Genomic DNA, 17928 nt, shown 5'->3' on the forward strand with positions numbered 1-17928 from the left:
AACGTTAACAAAAACGTGATACTTTATGTTTGAATTGTGCTGGCAATGCTATAGCAATGGTGAAGCCGTAAGGTGGCAACAACGAGCGCACATACACACACAAACTCTATGTAATTTGTTTGTGTAATTCGTTGGTGGTAATGTCAAAAATACTCTGAGAAATGTTCGTACTGTCAAAATTCATGAGAAAAGTTGCAATCAGCTTGGCTAATGCTTTCACCTTTAATGACTCCGCCATCAATCAGCTTTGCCAGCATAGTTTGAAATTAATAATCAACATAAACGATTTGATTTCGTTTTGATATGGCAGAAAACGAAACGAAATCATTTCGTTAATTTGACGATCTTAACGTTAATAAACGAAACGAAATTACTTCGTTTCGTTTATTAACGTTGATTATCGTAACGAAATGATATCGTTTCGTTGGTTAAGCATGCCTGATCGAAACAGCTGTCGCCTTGTCCGTCCTGATGTCACGTTGTGTAAATTTTTCCCAAATTATTAAATAAATTATAAAATTAAAAAATTGCTTCAAATAAATGTTTTCATACATTTAAAAAAAGCAATATGGGCAATCCCCGATTATTAAAAATCCTAAAAACAAAATTTTCATGTGTCAGAAAAAAATAAAGAAAAAACGGCCGACTGTCAAAAAAACTATCTAAATACAAACTGGCTCGTTTGTTTTTAATGAACTAGATTGTATTTTCCTTGTATTTCGTTAGTTTTTTGAAATATAGTTCACACACTTATACCAGTACTGAAGCAGGGAGGGAGTGCGACAAAAAATTGAAGATAAAGTACAGGAAAAAATACACGAAAATTTAGTAGTGTCATATAGGTATTACTGAATCTAGCCCTCAATTCAATAGTAAGAAATACTTAGCTTCATATGAAATGAGCTTCTAGTCAAATTTTCCTTTATTTAATGTAAAAGTTGGTCAGGGAATCAACCTGAATGCAAAAACTAAATATTTCACTTTCCAGAGCCTATCACACCGAAGATCCTGGGTTCACGCCCGGTCAAAGCAACATCCAAAATTTATAAACAAGTTTTTTTAATAAAAAAAAATTCTAATCGGGGTCGCCCCTTGGCATAGATTTGCGGCACTCCGGTTGTATTTCTGCTATGAAAAATTTCTCAGTGAAAACTCATGCACCTTGCAAATGCCGTCCGAAGTGAGCATAAAACATGTAGGTCCCGTCCCGCCAATTTGGTAGGAAAAATTAAAAGGTGCACGACATATATTCGATTTAGTTAAGACTTTGGCGGCCACCGTGGTGTGATGGTAGCGTGATCCGCCTACCACACCGTATGCCCTGGGTTCACACTCCGCGCAGAGCAACATCAAAATTTTAGAAATAAGGGTTTTCAATTAGAAGGCAATTTTTCTAAGCGGGGCCCCTCGGCAATGCTTGGAAAGTGCTCCGAGTGTATTTCTGCCATGAAAAGCCCTCAATGAAAACTCATCTGCCTTGCAGATGCCGTTCGGAGTCGGCATAAAACATGTAGGTCCAGTCCGGCCAATTTGTAGGGAAAATCAAGAGGAGCACGACGCAAATTTGGAAGAGAAGCTCGGCCTAAAATCTCTTCGGAGGTTATCGCGCCTTACATTTATTTTTTTATTTATTTAGTTAAGACCTAATTCACATACATCAAAATAAGGTAATTCTTTACTTTAGCTCACAACTGCTAAAACTCGTCCAAAAATATCGGGAGAGGGGTCAAAAGACGCGCTTTGGACCCAGGATCACGAATCCGAAAGCGGAAATTAGAAATTTTATTTTTTTTCGGAGATATTTGCAAACAAAATCGAATATTTTCATGTGGTTGTTGTAATTTTGATGATTTTGTAGTACCCACAAAAAAAAAAAACTGTGGGTAAAAGTGTTCTGCGCGGAATAGTTTTGGTCTCCAAACTGGTGTTGAACCCACCCAGGGTAATTTTTTATAAGCGCGGCCGAAGGCCGACAATGCAGAAAGGTGTTCTGCGCAAAAATACTATGGATCCCACCGCCGGCTTCGGAGCGCTCTGCGACATTTTTTCGGTTTTTTGGAAATATATTTTCACAGAAATAAAATTTTTAATTTCCGCTTTCGGATTCGTGGTCCTGGGATTAAGACGAGTTTTAGCAGTTGTGAGCTGAAGTAAAGAATACCCAAGATAATCTTCATTTTCGTAGTTAACTGTTAATCGGAAGTAAAATAACCAGATATCCCATAGAAATTTATTCCTTCTATTCCATTATGAACAAATTTTAAGACAAAGAACCACCTTTATGTGTGATCTCTAGGTAAAATAACAGATAAACTTCAGTAAGTTGACTAGAGTTTCACCGTTCCACTTCGGCCGCTTAAGCTGAGATGACCAGTGGAATTCGATGTTATCGAAAAAAGTGGCCAGGTTAACAGGAATTTAAACTCGCACTTAAAAACGCGGTTGTTGTTGTTGTTGTTGTTGTAGCGATTAGTTACTCCCCGAAGGCTTTGGGGAGTGTTATCGATGTGATGGTCCTTTGTCGGATACAGATCCGATACGCTCCGGTAACACAGCACCATTAAGGTGCTGGCCCGACCATCTCGGGAACGATTTATATGGCCACATTAAACCTTCAGGCCATCCCTCCCTCCCCACCCCCAAGTTCCATGAGGAGCTTGGGGTCGCCAGAGCCTCGTCTGTTAGTGAAACGGGATTCGCCGCTCGAAGGTGAGGTTGACAATTGGGTTGGAGAAGCTATGTATTGCGCTACACAACCCCTTGAATCCGGTCTTTATTGTTTATGCAGATGATTCATTGGAAATGCTACTGGGTATGTATATAAGGTATGTGAGCTCGTATTGGTTAAAAGCATCGATTGTTTTTAAAAATTGTTAACTATCGATAGCGCCTTCGATGTTTCTTCCAGCTCTAAATTTTACACTTTTGCTTTACTTGCGAAGAATTTTTTGTGTGATTTTGAGTAACTTTTGTAATAATTGTATGAAAAAATTGTAGTCCGTTTAAAAACGATTGACGATATACGCAATAACTGAAATCAATAAAAAAATGGTGCAAATACATTGCAAGTACCGAAGTAAACACATTGGAGTGTGTTGAAATTCTTTGATGATCATGTGTAAAGAAAGGAAAAAAATATATGAGGTGCATATAAAGAAATTAAATGTCTTAATAATTTCATATAGCAAGCTGCGATATAGTGCAAGAAGTAGAAATATTAATATATTAGAGCACTTCAATTAGCCTGAGGATTCTCTTTGTGTGCTTCAATCCTCAAGGCTATTTTATACATACACATAGTTCAGTGCTTATTTGTGCCAATAAAAAGGCTTATGTGTGAAAGTTAAAAAATGGCTAACGCTGCAACAGCAACTCCAATGGAGATTGATGAATTCATAAATGGTGCATTGGTAACATGGGTAAGTATAGAATATTTTGGTAATAATCTAGTTGAGGGGTCGACTGTTAATACGCCACCAAAATATCGAGAGAGTTGTCAATCGACGCGTCTTGATATCAGTATTAATAATCCGAAGGCGGAAAATAAGAATTTTAACTCGTTCAAAAGATATTAACGAAAACCCGAAAAAGACCCGCTGGTCCTCCGAAACCGGGGGTGATATCCATAGTATTTTTGTGCAGAACACCTTTCTGCGTTGGCGGCCTTCGGTCGCGCTTATAAAAAATTACCCTGGGTGGGTCCAGCACCGGTTTGGAGACCAAAACTAAAACGCGCAAAACACCTATGTTCACAATTTTTTTTTGTGGGAACTATCACATTACAACAACCACATGAAAATCGCCAACTTCAACTGCAAATATCTCCGGACAGAGATACAATTTTTCTTTTCCGCCTTGGGATTATTATTGTCGAGGTCATTACGCGTCTTTTGACACCTCTCTCGATATTTTTGGGGAAGTATCTGAAAGACTTGTCAAGCTTTTTTTTCATACGGCTGATTTCTTAAGTGCCGGATATCTTCATAGTATTTACGGAGATAACTTTTGTTAAGTTTCTGTGAGGCGGAGCTTCTTCAATCATATGTCTGTTGGTATGCCCATGTTTCTGGGTATTTTTAAAATGTTTTAGAAGTCCTTTTGACCGAACCAATTAAGTGAATAAAAAAGATAAGCGCACAAAAGAAAACACGTTTTATTAACAGTTGAACAATTCGCTTTTTATGGAAAGAAAATTTTATTGAAGTGCTTCTTCTTTAAACGTCACATTTCAACTGTAGTTAACGAAGGTAAAAAGAGTAAAATAGAATACAGAATAAAAGGATTGCCATCTTCGTTTCTACAATGGATAATTCCAATACTCCCACTCATTGTTGTAAACAAAATCGGCGACGTTCTCTTATGATGTCATCTCCATCAAATTGCACAAGTATTTATGACGATTCCTATTCAATGCTATCGTAAATATATCCACGATCTGCTCACAAGTATTTATGTATTCTAAGTTGAATTTACCATCTTAAAATTTTTCTCGGATAAATTGGTACTGGACATGTTGTTGTTGTTGTTGTTGTAGCGATAAGGTTGCTCCCCGAAGGCTTTGGGGAGTGTTATCGATTTGATGGTCCTTTGCCGGATACAGATCCGGTACGCTCCGGTACCATAGCACCATTAAGGTGCCAGCCCGACCATCTCGGGAACGATTTATGTGACCACATTAAACTTCAGGCCATCCCCTCCCCCCCACCACCAAGTTCCATGAGGACCTTGGGGTCGCCACAGCCTCGTCTGTTAGTGAAACAGGATTCGCCGCGGATAGGTGAGGTTGACAATTAGGTTTGGAGAAGCTATATATTGCGCTGGCAACCTGAAGGGTTGCGCTACACACCCCTTGAATCTGATATTTTAGTCGCCTCTTACGACAGGCATACCTACCGCGGGTATATTCTTACCCCCTTAACCGCTGGGGGTTGGTACTGGACATCGATGTGCTTGGTTCTTTTATGAAGGACGGGATTCTTAATTAAACGAATTGCGCTTTGCTTGTCCATATATAGTGTTGGTTTTAGTTTTGTTTCATACAACAAACTAATTAAAAAACTTTTAAGCCAGATTGGTTCCTTGATTGCCTGACAAGCCGCCACATATTCAGATTCCGTTGTTGATGTTGGGACCGATTTTTGCCTTACTGATGTCCAGCTTACGACACCTGACCCAATATGAAAAACATACCCACTCGTCGATAGTCTTGTTTCGCTATCGCCAGCATAATCGGTATCACTGTAATCGACCAAATCAAGAACAATCATTTTTATAAACCATACCCATATCGATCGTGCCCTTAATGTACTTGAATATGCGTTTCACCGCAGTTACGTGTGCTGAGCTAGGCTGTTCCAAATATCGACTTACCACAACAATTGCGTAGCTTATGTCTGGTCGTGTCCCAATAGCCAGGTAAATTAAGCTACCGACCGCTTCACGATAGGGATATACAGCATCATGCTCATCTCTTGCGAAATCACCAAGGTTCTGATTGTTATCCATTGGAGTTGATACATTTTTGCTTTCAATCATACCAAACCTATTCAATATTTTTTTAGCATAAGCCTGTTGATGTATGCGTATTGAACCATCCTGACGTTGATCAATTTCGAGACCCAAAAATCGCTTTGCCTCGATAACTTTTACTTCAAAATTGTCTTGCAGGTGTGAAACTATCGAATCAATTTCAGTAATGTTATTTGTTACCATCAACCCATCATCTACATAAATCGCGATGATCGTTATTGTCTTAGCCTTTCGCCGAATGAAAACGCATGAGTCTGAATCACTTTCTGTGAAATCAAATTTCCAAAGAAATTACGTAAATTTTTCATTCCAACATCGTGATGCCTCTTTCAGACCATATACAATTTTGATGCGCCTGCATACGCGTCCACTGTTGTCATTATAGTCGACTGGCTGCTTCATAAAAACGTTTTCTTTCAGCTCACCGTACAAAAATGTAGTTTTAATGTCGAACTTATTTAGCCGCATTTTATTCATTGCCGCTAGAGACAGAATTGCACGAATCGATATATATTTGATGACAGGACTAAAAGTCTCTTCGTAATCGGCACCGTATTGATGAGTGAACGCACTAATCACAAGACGCGCTTTATATCTCTCAATTGAGCCATCAGTATTTTCTTTGATTTTAAACACCCAACGATTATCAATAACTTTCTGATCATCTAGTGGCTCTACCAAATCCCATATGTGATTCTTGATCAATGAATTAAACTCATCCGTTGCACTCTCCCATTGTTGTGCATCGGGTGAGTTCATTGCCTCTTCATATGTTTTTGGTTCAACAATTGTTGCTGAAAATCCACTTTCAATTAACCGATCTGGACTCTTTACACTTTCTCGCAGATCGTAGCGTTGATTACTTCTCTGGGGTCATGAGTTTCCGGAGTTGATTCTCCTTCAGCGTCAAGAAAAACATCATTATTATCAGCTGATTCAACGACGATTTCACCTGAAGCATTTTCAGACACTTCATCATCAGTATCAATGTCATCCCGAAGTACAAATTTTTTTTTGGTACTTGCTCATTAAAACGGACATTACAGCTGAGAAATATCTTTCTGTTGTTCGGATCAAATAGTCGAAAGTTTTTGGTTGTGGGCTCAAATCCAATCAACAATACTTTCTTCGCCTTTGGATCCCACTTTTGTCGACCCGCTTGTTTTTGAACTTGAACAAAATATTCTGTTCCAAATATTTTGATGTGATCCAAACATATGGGTTTCGACCAAACCATTTTTCATAAGATGTGTTCCCTGGACACTTACTATTTGTTGTGCGGTTCAATAAATACGTTGCTGTACAAACAGCTTCAGACCATAGATATTTTGGTAAACCACTCCACTTTTGGAGTCTTTGTGTTTATTGTGTTTAAACCTAGCAACAAATGCCGCATCTGATGAAATTCTGTTCATTGTTCATTCGATTTAAATTATCCTCCTCTAATTGCAAAGATGCCATAAGCGTATCAATTGTACGAGTTCCTTTTGTATTATACCAAACAGTTGTATAGTTGTAGAACTTTACAGGGAAATTACTAATAATATGCACCATCTTCAATTTGTCAGACAGTTTTTCACCCTGTTGCTCAATCTCTGATGCTAATTGATTTGCTTTGACTACGTACGAAGCGACAGTTTCATCATCCTTCATCTTGAGTAAAAAATATTCTTCATACAAAGTCATGGCACGAATTTCCGAATTTTTTTCTTACACACTTTCCAATTTGTCCATCATTTCTTTAGCGGTTTTGCATGTTAGAACAAGATTTGCGCGAATATATGTACAATATTGTATGCACAAACGTGATAACGGGAATCCTATAATGTTGATGCAATTTTTTTTTAAAGTAGTGAAATGCTTAAGATAGTGACATGCTCTATTTTATTTACGCTACGACGAGACGACTTTTTTCTAAATGTGCGCGCAACTTTATACAGTACGACGACTTGACTCAGTTGTATTAATTTCTTTTAATTTATTCACTGAAGCTCTCGGGGCACATAATCTTTTAAATGTTTTAGAAGCCCTTTTGACCGAACCAATTAAGTGAATAAAAAAGATAAGCGCACAAAAGAAAACACGTTTAATTAACAGTTGAAATAACAGTTGAACAATTTTTTTTATGGAAAGAAAATTTTATTGAAGTGCTTCTTCTTTAAACGTCACATTTCAACTGAATAAAAGTGTTGCCAACTTTGTTTCGACAATGGATAATTCAGCGAAAACTGTGTGCTCAGCATTTCATTTCTCTCTTTTATGGGGAGTCTTTTTGTCTGATATCAATAAAAAGACATCCCGTGGCAGTTCTGAGCGCGTTGTTTTGACAGGCCTGCAGGAAGCCCTCCAGTGTGTTTCTTTTTAGCTCGGCGACCATATCGGGGATGCGTAGCATACAAGCGAGCAGTCTGTTACTTTATAGGTGGTTATGAGTGTCGCTGCTCCTCTTCACAGTGCTTAAGGAGATGTTTCCTTGTCCCGTCTTGTAGGCTCAATCAGGTTTGTGAAAATTCAGCAAAAACTGTGTTAAGCATTTCATTATGCTTTTTTTCATTGAGTTCTTTTGTCTCGCCATGTAGGTGGTTTCCAGGGGTCATAAGAAGACATTCTGTAGTAGTTCTATGAGCAGTATTTTGGCAGGTCTCCAACCGTTTTCCGAGGATGAGTATACGCGGATGTTTAATATTGCCAAAAAGTTAGACCCTTCCAAGTTTTGCAGTAACCTTTTGTGATTGACTCTGCCAAAGGCTTTTGATGAGACTAGCGCTACCAGTTCAGATCTATGGTGGGGATCTTGGTTCTGGCGGTGCTATTTATTTTTCGAAGGCCATTATACTGGCGATGAAAAATATACCCTTATGATATGAGTCCCCTACGCTAGCTGATGTCTCAGGATCTAGTTGCGGTACTACCCTCGTTATTTTCCATTTTTCAGGTATGAAAAAAGTGGACTAAGAGAGGTTGAAGACGAGCGCCAGGTATTTAGCTCCCTCATAGGCCGCCGCGTGTATGTGACTGTAATAAAGTGGTTTTTCAATTTGGTAAAGACGATTTGCATACAGTTTGATGATTTGGATTACTTCCGAAAATCGTGAATTATCAATGACAAGACTGAAATTAGTAGTATAGATAAACTTAATGTCCAAATATAGCACAGTGTTTTTACGCAGATCCTCAAAGACATTGTACTTAATACTCCCAATAAACTTGCTTATTTATATTTTAGTTGGAATCATGTTTGTCACGTCCAGAAGTTCTTACCGGATATTCGGCGCTATTGGATGGAAATATTATACACAGTGTCTGGTTGCAAATTGATCCAGAACCCCAAAACCACCCAGCTGATATAAGAGGTCTCAACGGAACCCCATTATTCATAGCACGATCTAAAAATTTTGAATGTATAGCACGCAATCTAAAGTTACTTTACGAGGAGGAGCTAGAGCATACTATCCTCGTGTTGCCCGATGTCTATGTGCTCGGTTACTATCCAGAATCAAAACAAGGCTTAGAGCAAATGAAAATTTTATTGATACTTCTATTGGGCGCAGCAGTGCAGTGTCCGAATCGCGAAATTTTTATTGGGCGCATCAAAACACTGGATGTTGAAACGCAACATGCTATTGTTGGATTGATAAAACAAGTAAGTGTATTAGAGCGTGATCTGCTCGTTTATAGAAAATATACGTAATCACTGATAAAATAGTCCCACATTTCGCAGGACCAGCTCCACAAGTACCTTTTATATAAAAATACATACTCGAAAATTATATGATACCGCTGAATTTTTTCACACAAATAGGGCAACTTGGCATAACATTACTTGTTAAAATTTGCACTAGTTCAATTTGTCTAACAACAAAACTAATTGCTGGATCTAGTAATAATTTGGTACGTTTAACTCTCGATGAGACTTACCGCCTATCCTTATAAGCTGACAACACTTGTCAGGTTTTTTGACGTAAAACACTTAAAAGTTTTTTGCCGTAATAATTTATCATTAAAAAACAGGATATAAAAATGATAATTAAAAAAATTACAAGGTCAGCTCATTAGAAAAGGGGCTTAGGCCGAGGTTCTCTCCAAATTTCTGGCGCAATACTTTTTTAATTTTTTTCTACAAATTGGCGGGACTTTCATGTTCTTGTTGTTGTTTTAGCGATAAAATACTCCCTGAAGGTTTTGGGGGTGTTATCGATGTTGATTATCCTTTGCTGTATATAGATTCCGGTAACAAGCACCATTAAGAAGGTATAGTCAGGGCCATCCGACCGTCTAATACCATGAGGAACTTGTGGTCGGCAGGGGCTCGGCTGTTAAAGAAACCGGATTCACCACGGGTCGGTGAGATTGCTTGGTTGGGTTGGAGAACAATTAATTGCTCTGAGGTTGTGAAAAATTGTGAAAACTTAAACACTTTCAAAAAAAGTTTATTAGAATATTGTAAAACCCTTCAAATAAGATAACATATTTTGTATCTGTATTTCATGTTACTGTTCCTTGAGCGTATATAGGCAATCCACATAGACACAGAGGAACCTTATACATCAGGTCAAATAATAGCTCGAAAATGGGCAAGAGTTCCCGAAAACATCGTCTCAGACAAACAGTTGGAGGGTTCATGAGAGTCACGTCTATTCTTACAAAAATAATAAAACAATAATATATTCACCCCTATTCTGCATTTCGATTACGTTCCCGTTCTACGCTCCGCTTTAATCGAAGTTGGGTATTCTGCATTACGACGGAATTGTAACGAGAAGAGGAAGAGCAAATGATTTTTCGAAATCAGCTTTTTGTACGGAATGTGTGAACATTGGAACAAAATAAATTAAAGAAAATTTGTAAAAAACACTGAAAAACGTTTATATTTTATTATCCACGGCATTTTGTACAAAAAAAGCAATAGAATATATTGCCGCAGTGTTATATTTTTTTGAGTGAAGTGCTTTCATTATTGTGAGTTTGTTTTTGTGGTTCTTTTGGCCAATTTCCTGCCGTGGCCACCAAGTTTTGTTAATACGGATTCCTGCTCGAATATAGTTGACATTTTCTGAATTTTATGGATGCTAATTTCATTGCACGGGCCTAAAATACTTTATAAAGATTTATTTGTTCTTTCCGTTTCGCTTCACCTTCCTCTACTCTGCTTTCAAGTATGTGTTAGATACTTTTGCGGAGCAAATTCGTCCAAGGACTTCGGCATCGACATCTGCCCTTAATATTGTAGTAGCTGCTTTGAGATTTTTTGCAGAAGGCAGTTACCAGCATGGAATAGGGCGGATTATAATGTAGGAATGGGAGAGTCAACAGTGTCAAAGTCGCTGTCTACGTTTCTGGATGTAATGCAACCAAAATTATGCCCTCAGGGGATAACATTTGAACAAAGTGAAGAGGAGAAAATACAAGCGAAGCAAGAATTTTATTCGAAGGCTGGCTTTCCAGGAGTCATCATATCCCGCTTTGTTGCCATTAAATTAGCCAACGTTTCATACTGTACTTGTGTTGGAAACATATAAAAAACAATCACCATCAAGCCTTTTACGTTTCTCAACAAGTTTTACTTACATTTTTGTTAAAATTCTGTTATAAATATTGCTGATTTTTGATAGCCTTGTAAGTACTTATTATTGTAAAAAATTTAATGAGCTGATAGGCCTTAGTTAGTCGATCAAACATAGTCATATGTTCCTGAAGATGATTTCAGACTGAAATCGAAATATCGACGAAGTAAAACTAAAACACAACTTTATATATTGTGTTTTATTTAACTAAGGCCTATCAGCTCATTAAATTTTTTACAATAATTCTGTTATAAATTAATAAAAAAATAAAAGGAAAATATTTTTCCGCCAACAAATTTCCAACTTAGAAAAACGGAACTACGATCGAAATGCAGAATACACAATATCGAAGTTGGATCGAAAGAGATTGGAACACAGAATACTAAAGTTGCCAAATCGAAAAAATTCCAATCCAAGTCGAAATGCAGAATAGGGGTGATTATGATTAATTATGTTTATATAAAACAGGCATGCTTAACCAACGAACCGATATCATTTCGTTACGATAATCAACGTTAATAAACGATACCAAGCCAATTAACGTTAATTTGTTCTTAACGTTAATAAACGAAACGAAATGTCTTGGTTTCGTTTATTAACATTAATTATCGTAACGAAATGATATCGGTTCGTTGGTTAAGCATGCCTGATATAAAAGCTGGTGCAGGGAGGATTGGAAACACGTCCTTTCCAACCATCCGATACAAGTGGCTCATTCTGCTGAGTTGCTAGCTTTTGTGTTGATCGAAATCAAATGCATTCCGACAGCATATAACAAAACTGTGTAATCTTAAGTTTTTGAACAAGACAGGATGGGAAATACGTTCTTTCCAACCTCCCAATAAAAGTGCCTTATAACTCTGAGATCCGAATCATATGTGTTGATGGGAATCTATTGCATTCCGACGACATAAATAATTAAACTATGTATTCATAAGTCTTGGAGTAGGGCACGATCTTTCCAACCTCCCAATAAGATGACTTCAGGACTCGCCCGTTGGAATGACCAGTTCCCGTGCGGATCGGAATCGCATACATTCCGACAGCCCAAATTTTAGAAATTCTATTACTATTAAAATGTACTAACAAATTGTAATAATCTAAGTCTTTGGCTTAAAACGCCGTAATAATAAATAATAATAATAATGGTTGCGCTACACAACCCTCGAGTGAATTGGGTGTTTTAGGCGCCTTTTTCAACAGGCATACCTGCCGCGGTTATTTTCTAAGCCCCCTGACCCGCTGTCGGTGGACTTTCATTTTCAATGTTGACTCTTCGCGGCGTTTGTGTCATAAAGAATTGTCCCTTTGCTTGTTCCGAAAGATCGCTTGCCTTAGAAAAATGTATTTAAGGTATGTTATGTTATGACATGTTATGCTCTGCAGAGTTATAATACGTTAAATTTATGATTTTCTTACTTTTCTGTTAACTAATGTTATGTTATTGTTGGCTTTCTTATGTTTTGTAATATAGTGTTATTCAAAAGTCATGTTTCGTTATCTCATGATTTGACATATTATTTTATATATTAATTTGGGCTAATTTTTAGTTAAATTTGTGGTTATTGCAGCTTTTCGGCCGATAATTTCAAGACAAAACACAAGTTTTTCTTTTTCTCCTACGCGTTTCGATGGGTATTTTCCATCTTCCTCAGGGAGGCTGGAGAAATGGAAAAGATACAAAAACAATTTATACAAAGAGTCCTCAACCTCGAAATAAAAGAAGCGAATATACAAATTAAAATAGTAAATAACACTTTGAGTCACATTAGGGATGACCTTAAAAATAGATTAGACGAACGCGACTTAAGCTTAGTTTTGGAAAATCAAACACAATTTACAAAGAGAATAAACACTGCTACAGAACAACAGCTGAACTCTAAAATACGAGCACACGTAACGAAAAGCTTTGACACATTTGGACTAAGATCCAACGAGGACTGGTTTGTGAATAACACTGATATAAATGTCCCCCCGGAAAACAGTTGGTTACTGTCATTGGGAAAAAAGTTTGCGCTCCCAGTATCGAGGAAATCATTTTCTCCGATTCACGTGATTGCAGATCTGGAGCAAGGTGTTCAAGCAATAGGAGATGCCAAAAGGAAAAGATACACTAAGATGTAATGTGGCAACGAAAATAAATACATATAGGAACAAGTTAAGAAATAATCAAAAAGAAAAACTCATACTAAAAGTCTACGAAGACACTAAGCATTTTGTTAAAAAGTACAAAGATGTAGCGATTATAACAAACTCAGATAAAGGAAACAAAACAGTTACGATGTACCAGGTGGACTACAAAAACAAAATGGAGCAATTATTGCACGTTAGACAAACATACAAAACAATGAGAACGGATCCAACACACCAATTATTACGGAAAAACAACAACATTGTAAACGTCATGTATAAACAGGGGAATATCAGTCTTCATTTAAAAAAACAATTAACTTGCACTGCAGCTACAGCCTCAAGACTGTATGGCTTACCAAAAATGCATAAAGAAAACACTCCACTTAGACCGATATCATCATCAGTGAGTGTGCCATGTTTAAAACTGTCGAAATATTTAGGAAAAACCCTCAAACATATAATTTCGGACAGTCTTAATGTACAAAATTCCTTACAACTAAAGCGCAACTTAAAAGATATCACGATTGCAGACGATGAAATTTTAATATCGTTCGACGTTGTGTCCCTCTTCACAAATATACCGATTCATTTAGCAATAAATTCGATTACAAAACAGTGGGGTAACCTACAAATGCATACAACAATGACGAAGAAACAATTTCAAACCTGTCTTGAATTCTGCTTGAGGGACAACAATTACTTCACGTATGATTACACTTTTTACCAACAAGTATATGGTATGCCTATGGGGAATCCTCTTTCGCCCACTGTAGCTGATATAGTTTTAGACAAAATTCTTGACGACAGCATTGCCGAGCTCAAATCAAAGGACATATATATCAAATACATAAACAAATATGTAGATGATATATTCGCAATAATTAAGACTAAGGACGTGGAAGAAATACTAAAAACATTTAATAACCAGCATACAAAAATAAAATTTACAATGGAAAAAGAGAAAAACAATAAGTTGCCCTTCCTAGATATTGAAATCATAAAATCAGACCAGACACTAAAAACTAATTGGTATGCCAAAGCCGTATCGTCATCCAGAATGATAAACTATCATTCGAATCACCCATGGATGCAAAAAAAGAACACGGCCATAAACTTTATAACTAAAGGTTTTCATCTTAGTGAAAAGGAGTTCATGAAGACAAACATCCAAAAAATTCGATATATTTTATACAAGAACATCTACCCTAATAAACTAATAGACGCGTGGATAACGATAGCCAAAAACAAAGCTAACTGCACGCCAAGCAATACTGAACAGAGAAAAGAACAAGAAAAACTAATATACACAGGCGTGACATACATACCATTAACGGACATCAAAACAATAGGTAGCATCGCACTCAATAACAAAATAAAATTGGCACATAAACCAAATCAAACTTTAAGTACAATATTTACACAAACAAAAGACAAAATCGACAAAGAACATCAACGCAATGTAGAATACCAAATCCAATGTAATGGGAGCGCAGCCGAAAATTGCAAACAAATATACATTGGAACAACAAAGCGATCGCTAGGCGTCCGAATAAATGAACACAGACTTGACGCGAAAAATAAGAAAACAACAACAGCACTATGCGAACATTTAACCAACACAGGACACACAGCGGACTTTGAAAACACGATAATATTAGATATTGAGGGGAAAGAAAGAACACGAATGACGCTGGAAGCATTGAGAATACAACAAAAAATCAATAATGCTATGAATTATAAAGAAGACGTCAATAACATCAACTGCGCTTAAATGACGGCCCTTAGTTAAGGGTAAGAAGGCAACCCCCTGGTGGTCGCATGACCTGACACTACTAAGGAAGAAAGTCAGGAAACTCTTTAACGGGGCAAGAAGAACCGGCAACTGGGAGGAATACACTCAAAATCTAACAAAGTACAATAAAGAGATAAGGAAAGCTAAGAGGGAAAGTTTCAGAAATTTCTGTGAGGGAATTTCTAGCACACCTGCAGCGGCAAGGCTCCACAAGGCCCTAGCCAAAGAGCAGAGGGAGATTAACTTAGCGATTAGGCTTCCAGACGGTACCTATACCGGAACGGTGGAGGAGCGAGCGAGGGCCCTGCTACACACGCATTTTCCGGGTGCCTCTCCGCAAGTACCGGAACCTGTGTTCCCCAGAGTGAAACCAACCCCATCAGACTGGCAACTGGCCAACTCCCTCTTCAGTGAGGCCAGAGTCAGATGGGCAGTGGAATCCTTTGAGAAATACAAATCTCCGGGGGTGGATGGCATCTACCCGGTGCTAATGCAGCAAGGTACACAGATCATCCCACATCTGGCCAAGATCATGAGAGATAGCCTGGCACTGGGATACATACCCATGATGTGGAGAAGAGCAAAAGTGGTTTTCATACCAAAAGTAGGAAAAAAGGACTATTCGCAGGCAAAGTCCTTCAGACCAATAAGTCTAACTTCCTTTGTCTTGAAGGCAATGGAAAAGATATTGGACTAAGAAATCAGGTCGAACGCCCTCAAGAGCTGGCCCTTACATTATAGCCAGCATGCGTACAGAGCGGGTAGGTCCACGGACACAGCTCTGTACCAATTAACATCTGAAATACAGAGGGCGTTCGAAACAGAGGAAACAGTGATTTGCGCTTTCCTTGACATTGAGGGTGCCTTTGACAACACATCTCATGAAAGCGTAAACATAGCACTGCAGAGAAGAGGAATTCAGATACCTATCCAGAGATGGATTGACAATCTACTCCGCACAAGAATCGCTGAAGTCCATGTAGGCAACAGCGCAGATAAGGTTAATACCACGAGGGGGTGCCCTCAAGGAGGTGTTCTATCACCCCTTCTGTGGAGCCTAGTAGTGGACGAACTCCTGCAAAAGCTATCTGACAGTGGCATAAGATGCCAGGGATATGCTGACGACATCGTCATAATTGCAAGGGGTAAGTTCGAGAGTACGCTCTGTGACATAATACAGAGAGCACTGAATATTACGAAGGGATGGTGTGCCAGTGTGGGGCTTAACATCAACCCATCTAAAACGACCATCATCCCTTTCACCAGAAGAAGGGCCCTAGCAGCCCTGAGAGCAATTACAATAAATGGCGTGGCACTAGAACAGGGAACCGCGGTGAAATACTTGGGGGTCACTTTTGACACCAAGCTCCTATGGAAACAGCACTTCGACTCCATGAGAGCTAAGGCCACGAGGTCCATCATGATATGCAAACGTCTAGCAGGCAAATTATGGGGTTGTAGCCCGCATGTGCTAAGATGGATGTATACCATGATAGTAAAACCTATGATAACATACGGTTCGATAGCCTGGGCATCGAAAACAACTCGGGCGACGACGAGGCAAGCGCTGTCAAAACTTCAGCGACTGGCATGTGTATGCATCACGGGAGCTATGCGCACATGCCCTACAGCAGCGCTGGAGGCTATCCTTGATCTGACCCCGCTGCATATATCAATAGAGCAGTCAGCCAAGAGAACCCTCCTGAATATTGCTAAGGAGGGCTCGGGCATAGGTAAAGTTATATCGTCCCGAAACATGGAGGAATTGAGAGAGAAGATCCCAATCTGTCAACTCCCGAGGGATGATATCCTCAGGCAGATAGTCTATGAGAGAAGGTACAAAGTAGAATTGGGAGACAAGGGTACGTGGGAGGAAAGCAGAATTGTGTACATTCATCAGCTAAATAGAATAGTATGGTACACAGATGGCTCGAAGACGCCAGAGGGGATTGGATCTGGAGTCATTGGACCCAGAGCCAATATATCAACGCCTCTGGGAGCACACCCGAGCATTTTTCAAGCGGAAGTGTTCGCTATAAGCCAGTGTGCTGACCTGAACCTTCAGCGCGAATACTCCAACGAGACAATTGCCATACTCAGTGACAGTCAGGCCGCCCTCAAGGCGATCTCGGCGTCTGAAATAAAATCAGCACTAGTACTTGAGTGCGTTGAAAAGCTAAATCAACTAGGAGCACACAACAAACTGTTGTTGGCCTGGGTTCCTGGCCACCGGGGAGTGGAGGGCAATGAGCAAGCGGACAGCCTGGCAAGGGAGGCAGCAATGACGACCTATTGGTCCTGAGCCGCATCTACTATTAGAAGAAAGGGATAAGAGGGAAGAACACTGGCGCAATATGCCAGGCTTGAGGCAATCTAAGTTACTGCTGGGGGGCTACAACACAACTCGATATAGGGCATTAATGGGCCTGTCGAAAGATAACCTGAGGATCCTCACAGCTATTCTTACAGGACACTGCAGACTGAACAGCCACATGCAGAAGCTGGGCATCCTATCGAACAACACATGCCGATTTTGTGATCGATCAGCGGAGACGGCGGAACATATACTCCTGGAATGTGACGCAATCTCAAGACGTAGGGCTAAGTTTTTGGGCTCACCATGGCCAGAGCACTCTCACATCAAATCCCTCAAGCCAGGTGAACTGCTAGGGTTCATCAGAGAAGTTGGCTTGGATGAGGTGCTGTGAAGCAGTTGAGGGCACAATAGACCAATGGTCGCAGTGCGATCCTCAATTAATTATCTTATCTTATCTTACATGACGGCATTATCAGCTAGTGGACGATTCAGTGCAGATGAATGAATTAATGTTAAGTGTTGTTTATTTATGTTCAGTAATGTCTGTATGTTTTAATAAAGTTATTTAACATTGAATGTAAGTGGAAAGTCTG

The 17928-nt window shown here is 39.0% G+C and overlaps 1 protein-coding gene across 7 annotated transcripts in view; it reads left to right on the plus strand.

Annotated features, from left to right (window-relative positions):
- The first annotated feature begins 2925 nt into the window (after positions 1-2925).
- The window catches only part of Girdin (protein girdin), a 110075-nt gene continuing 95072 nt past the window's right edge, over positions 2926-17928 (plus strand). For all 7 annotated transcript variants that reach the window (XR_010953576.1, XR_010953575.1, XM_067788354.1 and 4 more), the window contains exons 1-2: positions 2926-3419; positions 8756-9172. Coding sequence is in view for 5 of the 7 variants with exons in the window: in XM_067788354.1 (XP_067644455.1) it covers positions 3351-3419; positions 8756-9172 (486 nt within the window). In the remaining 2 variants the exon portion in view is untranslated. The remainder of the gene's footprint in view (positions 3420-8755; positions 9173-17928) is intronic.

This window comes from Eurosta solidaginis, chromosome 5, assembly GCF_040869045.1.
Source record: "Eurosta solidaginis isolate ZX-2024a chromosome 5, ASM4086904v1, whole genome shotgun sequence".
Lineage (NCBI taxonomy): Eukaryota > Metazoa > Arthropoda > Insecta > Diptera > Tephritidae > Eurosta > Eurosta solidaginis.